Here is a 6000-nt window from a genome sequence, read left to right on the forward strand (position 1 = left end):
AACTACAACAAAAGGGCCTCCTGGTTTTGTATCTGGTTTTAGTAATTGTTATAACTTTGACGTACTAGCTAATGGAAACAATATTTGATATGAAAGTCTTTCAAAAAAAAATGTTTTTGTTTTAAAAGACTGTTCCCACTGTAATTATGTTTTTAAATAGCTGGGGTGAGGAAACCACGACATAATCACTTTCTGTCAGAACATATTTTTAGAAAAGTCCAAGTGAAATCAAAGGCACAAAATTCTGGTGGTGTACCCCAAAGAAAGCCAAAAAAAAAATAGTTTCTTTCTGATAATGTTTACACATTCCCTTTGTAGTTTTTCAGATATAATCTCTAATTGGAAAATTCATTTAAAGTTTGTATATTATAAAAATCTGTGAATACATGCAAGTAACAACGCTTTAAAAGTCAAAGCTGAAATAAAATGTTTTAATCAACTCCTTAAAATTTTTCAAAGTCTCCCTTTTTGTCTAAAACTTTCATTTTTTTATCTCCAACTTAGAACAAATTTTAAATTACCTACAACTCCTTTCTGAAACAAAAATTGTTTTGTTCCCGAAATCCATGCAAAAACTTCTAATTGTTTAAAAAATGTAACTCAACTACAACTCATAAAAATTGACATCCTTGAATGCTACTTACCTGCAGATAACATTTTTTCTCCTTGACCACAGAGACAAAGGGAAGGATGAGAAGAGCTTTCTTACGAGTCTCCAGGACTCGCTTCAAAATAAGCAATTCTGCAACAAGAGTCTTTCCAGCACTGGTAGGAGCTGGAAAAAATAGTTGTTTTTTTTTAAATTAATTTTTAGTAACTGATGCCCTTCTTCCACAGCCTCAACCACATTTTCAGTTAACTCCATAAAGGGTCAAGACAACTGCAAAGTACTTCTCTTCTAGCCTGTTCCACCATGCTACCAAGACTTGTGTTCTCACCTCTGCTCTAGAAGCAACACCAGAGATAAGCAAGGAGAAAAAAAGCCAACCAAACAAAATAAACCCACTACAGCCCTTTGGTCAGACAGGAGAGTTCAGCCAGCACCTTACTGACCTAGCCCGTAAATATATTAACCACTCTTGTTCTGCAAGTGCTGCCGTGTGCCATCTATCATCCACAGAAAACTATGGAGGAGATGCCACACATCGGGGGGACAGCCATTACCTGGCAATCAGGCCCAAAGTCTTCTGGAACTAAGTAAATAAACCTCAAATCCAAGCCTAAGAAAAACACTCGTCCCTCTTCTAAATTCTCCATCCTCCCAGTTCTGCTCTGGGACCTTCTTCCCATGGAGAGAAGACACCCAAGTTGCCTTTTCCCACAGATTTCTAGTCCACCAGTCCTACTTCTCCTTCTGCACCTCCTCGCCATACACTAGGTGAAAAGAAACGATAAAGGGACTGAAAAATCAGTAAGTAAATAATATTTTCAAAAGTATTTATATCTAACATCGCTGTTATCATTCAGTTCCCAGTTGACATAGTCTGTAATAAAAAAAGAGAGAAACATCATTAACTGATTCCTAACTGTCAGTTTCTAAAGGAACATTATCAGAGAAAAGGGGGCAAAAAAGTCTCTCCTCACATCTGGAAAGGAGTCCATTAAGCCAGGTCTGAGGTACAACAATGGGATAGATCTTAACGGAATCTCTCCAGAAAAAAGAGGATCTTAGCCTTTTTATCTGTCAGATCAGAACCCTTCAGCACCAATGTCATCTTGTAAATGGCACTGGAAATGTTAGAGCGGACGGGTTTCGTCAAGTGTTTGCATACCTGAGTAAACTAAGTTCTTCCCTTCCAGAACTTGTCCGAGCATTAGGCATTCTGCTTGCCAGTCAAACATCTGTACTACTCCCAGACTGTGGTATTTCTCCAGAACTGCTTTGGGAAGACCCCAGCTTGCAAGGAGCAACTTGTCTGCTTGGTCTTCAGGAACATTTACTTGCTGGTATTGCCCTTTAGGGGAGAAAATAAATAAATAATAAAAAGTGAAGTATCATTCCTGAATCTGAGGTCACTTAGGTTATATACACAAAGATCAAACTTCTCTCGAAGCTCCTGTATTATGAGAAAAGGTAACAAGGAACTGTCTCCCCTATATTTTTCAATATTTCCTGTTGATGTTTCACCATTCTTCTTATCTCCTGACATCATTCTTTCAGTTTTTCCTCTTACAAGATTTTCCACATTCAAATCATTTCTTCACCAAACTCTTGCTCTGATATTTGCTTTTGAGACAGAGCAGCCTTTAAAAATGCATACTCAAACAGAGAGTTTCAGCACTGATTAATATAACAGCATTACAATGTATTTGCCATCCCATCCTTATTCACGTTGTTTCCTTTTTAGATTACTGCTACAGAGACTTCAGTAACCCTCACTGATTACAGAACTGCCCAGTCTTTTTTCTTGCTTTATGGATGAATTAAAAAAAACATGAACCAAACAAGCAGTTCAAGCTACTCTGTACAACTACTGTTACTTTAGTGTACCTACATTGATTACATCTTTACCACACTGCCAGTTCCTCTAGCTTAATTACATTTTTTGCTGCTTATTTCTTACTAGTGTGCATAAGCAGCCAGTATTTTTACTCTCAATGTAGCAAAAATTTCAACTGTCTTCTTGAGGTTAACCCCAACCTAGCTGTCAGTGGTCCATGATCATTCTCCCCTGTACAAATATATAAAAAAGCTGATCAATCTTAGCTCTGAAAGCTTCATTTCACTTTGTATAATCAAAGTACTATACAAATACCAAATAAGACGTTGAGCACCATCAGAAGAGAACAGCAGTATGCCACGAAGCAGAACAGGCTTCCCAAAGAGAATTTAGAGGAGACTAGATTTGTCTGTCCTACAATGTGACTAATATGACAGAATCAGAATTCGCAGTCATAGAAAGAAAAAAAACCACTACCCAACATGATGGGATCTCAAGCTTCTTTCCTAATGTTAAAATCAATGAACTACATGTGTCATGGTTTGATGTGGAGGGGGTGGGGGTTCTGGTGGCAGGAGAGGGGCTTTGCTCCCTTGTGACCTCCCTGGTTTTGGAACCAGGTCAGACCTGGTTCTGGCCACCAGATCAGACTGCCATCCCTCTCAGGATTGAGCCAATCAGCACCTCTGCGAATTGCCCTATTTAAGTCGGGACAAAGGAACCAGAAAAGGTGCTTTTGCCCAGGAGCGAGGAGAGAAGGGAGGAGGGCACTGCCCCAGCTCCCTGGCTCCCGGCCGGGCAGCTACCTGCGTCGGGCCAGCGCCGCCCACAGAGAATGGCGGCGGCGGAGCCGGCTGGGGAACTCGGGGGCACCCCACTCCCGGGGTGCCCACTGGGCTGAGTTCACCCAGAGAGGACTGAGATCTGAGAGAAACAGCTGCATCGACAACAGGTCAGTGAGGATGGAGCAGGAGGAGGTGTGCTGGAGCCGAGTTTCCCCTGCAGCTGGTGGTGAGATAGCAGGCGGCCCCCCTGCAACCAGGACGGCCTCGGTGGAGTAGAGACCCACTCGCAGCCCGTGGGGAGAAGATGCCTGAGCCTGAGGATGGTCGTGTTGGGACGCACGACAAGGCAGAGAGGCATCTGGAGTCTGCGTGACGACCCACGCTGGAGCGAGTGGCTACAACTCCCTAAGTATCCGAGACTGTGGTAAAGCCCACACTGGAGCAATCTGTGGGGAAGGACTCACGTTGGAGAAGTTTGTGGATTTTTCCTCATGGGTAGCGGATCCACTGGAGCAGGGGAAAAGGGTGTAAGGACTCCTCCTCCTTTAAGAGAGAAGCAGCAGTAACAGCACGGAATGAACTGACCTGCACTCCCCCAGTCCCTGCTCCCTGTGCCGCTGGGGGTGGGGTGGTGGGGGGAGGAAGGTGTCGGTTTTTAAGATCTGGCTTTGTTTCTTTTTATCCTCTCACGTAACTGGTTTTGTCTCCCTTTGTCCTTTTAAGTAACCATCAATAAATTGTTTTGCTTTTAAGAAAGCCAAGTCTGTTTTGCCCAGGACCATGGTTGGTGGGTGCTCCCTCTGTTCTTGTCTCATCCCTCAGTCCCTTTATTATATTTTTCTCCTCTCCACTTTACTGAAGAAGGAGAGACTGTGTGAGTTTTAGTTGCTGGATCAGCCTAAAACCACGACAAAATGCAACAGACAGAACAAGTAAAGAATTACATGATTCTGTTGTGTGAAGAATATCTGTAGATTAGCACTGAACGTGAGTTTGAAAACTTCTGCCTTACAGGCTCTTAGAGAGCTATGTACAGAAGTATACCACTACACTAACCTTTTTTACCTACTAGAAAAATGCTCAGAAATAGTCAAAATGAGGAAGATACACATCATTGGTTAAAAGCACTGGGCATTAGACTTCTCCGAAAGAAAAGTCTTCCAGAACACGGGGCCAGTTGGACACAGGAGTGCCACTTAATGAATCGTCTTAGAGGAGCTGTCCTATGGAAATACGTGCATTGCCTTGCTCAGCTCCATTCGCGGGAGCTGACAAAATCGCATCTTGCAGAATGTAATCACATCAGCAAGAAGATGTGACACGACTGGAGAAGACGCTGAGAGATATACCTGGTTTAAAGAGATACAAAAAACTGCAGAAGAGATAAAGTTACAAGATGTTATGTAAAAATCTTGATTTCAGATGCTATATACATTTTGATGCTGTATACATTTCATTGCTCTCTTTAAGCTAGTAAAATGTATTGCATATACAAGAATCACTTTAAGTGGTCCTGGCTGGTGGCAGGGACCACTTTACAGGACATCTTGCCACAAGATGTTTATATAACACAAGGCATTTATATAACCTTGCAATACAGGCAAGATGCCATATTAAAAAACCCTCTACACTCCTCTGCATTTACAGGTATCAGGGCACCAGTCAGGGCAACTGCGAGTGATGTCTCCAGATGCAACATATTTTATCAGCTTACAGTGTTCTTGCATCGATTCAATAACAGAGGCAAACCTCACCTCATCCACCACAGAACAGACCATACCGTTGTATTATGGTATCACCTAGAGGCCAAGTCGGGAATAGGGCCCATTATTAACGACATGCCATGAAACGAGCCCTACTTCGGCGGTGTGCACAGCACACGAATTTTCCTGCCTTCCGCAAATAACGGTGAACAGGCAGGAAGATCCTTCGGTTCGTGTTTGTACGCTACCGCCGCCGTTAACACCAACACGCGTCTCAGCTGCAGCCCCTGCCCTCAAGGGAGAAAGACACAGGCGGCGCCCCGGAGCTTCCGCCTGAGGGCGGCGAGTCACCCCGGGTAAAACGCCCCGCGCCCTGGGCCGGGAGAGGCTCAGGGGGTCCCGACCCCGCCCGGTACCGCCCCGGGCCCACGGGCGGCGGGAGGCGCCTCAGCGCCATGTTTGCCTCACGGGGCAGCCCCGCTCCCCCTCGCCCGGCACGTCCCGACCCCACGCGCTGCGTTGCGGGACCCAGTGAAGGGAGAAGGGAAGGGAGAAGAGAAGGGAGGGGATGGGAGAAAAGGGCCGCGCTCTCCTGCGCCGGTACCTGCTGAGCCGGTGCCTGCTGAGCCGGTGCCGGGACTCCCGCTGCCGCGCAAGGAGAGGTCGAGGCCGGGCGGGGGGCTCACCACAGCCCGGCGGGGAGCGGCGCCGCCGAGCGGGAGAGCCTTCCCCGCCCCGCGGGAGGCGGCCAGACCGCCCGAGGTGCCGCTGCGGAGCCCTGCGGCCGAGGCTGCGGCGAGGCCGTTAGGCGTGACGCCGCCATCTTCCCGCCGCGCCATTCAAACCCCCGCCCCGCCCCGCAGCAGCTCCGCGGGAGGCGGCCGTACCGCCCCCGGCCGAAGCTGGGGCGGGGACAGGGCAGGAGCGGCGCCGGCTCCCCGCGCTCGGAGTGGCGGGGACGGTGCCACAGCACCCCGGCGTGCCCGTGTGACGCGAAACTCTCCGGGCACTGCTACATCTGCACGGTGAACGTGATGGCGCCAACTTGCTTTTTACACGAACGACAGAGTT

At 46.9% G+C, this 6000-nt stretch overlaps 1 protein-coding gene across 4 annotated transcripts in view; it reads right to left on the reverse strand.

Annotated features, from left to right (window-relative positions):
* POLQ (DNA polymerase theta) overlaps positions 1 to 5768 on the reverse strand; it is a 65206-nt gene extending 59438 nt beyond the window's left edge. The window contains exons 1-3 of one of the 4 annotated variants that reach the window (XM_086619802.1): positions 5564 to 5768; positions 1773 to 1955; positions 645 to 775 (exon numbers count right to left, since the gene is read on the reverse strand). In XM_086619802.1, coding sequence (XP_086475928.1) covers positions 645 to 775; positions 1773 to 1955; positions 5564 to 5768 — 519 coding nt within the window. Of the gene's footprint in view, positions 1 to 644; positions 776 to 1772; positions 1956 to 5542 lie in introns of those variants that run through there. The other 3 variants (XM_086619659.1, XM_086619733.1, XM_086619877.1) reach the window with 3 other exon arrangements.
* Between the last annotated feature and the right edge of the window lie 232 nt (positions 5769 to 6000).

Source organism: Tauraco erythrolophus, chromosome 1 (assembly GCF_009769465.1).
Source record: "Tauraco erythrolophus isolate bTauEry1 chromosome 1, bTauEry1.pri, whole genome shotgun sequence".
Classification (NCBI taxonomy): Eukaryota; Metazoa; Chordata; class Aves; order Musophagiformes; family Musophagidae; genus Tauraco; species Tauraco erythrolophus.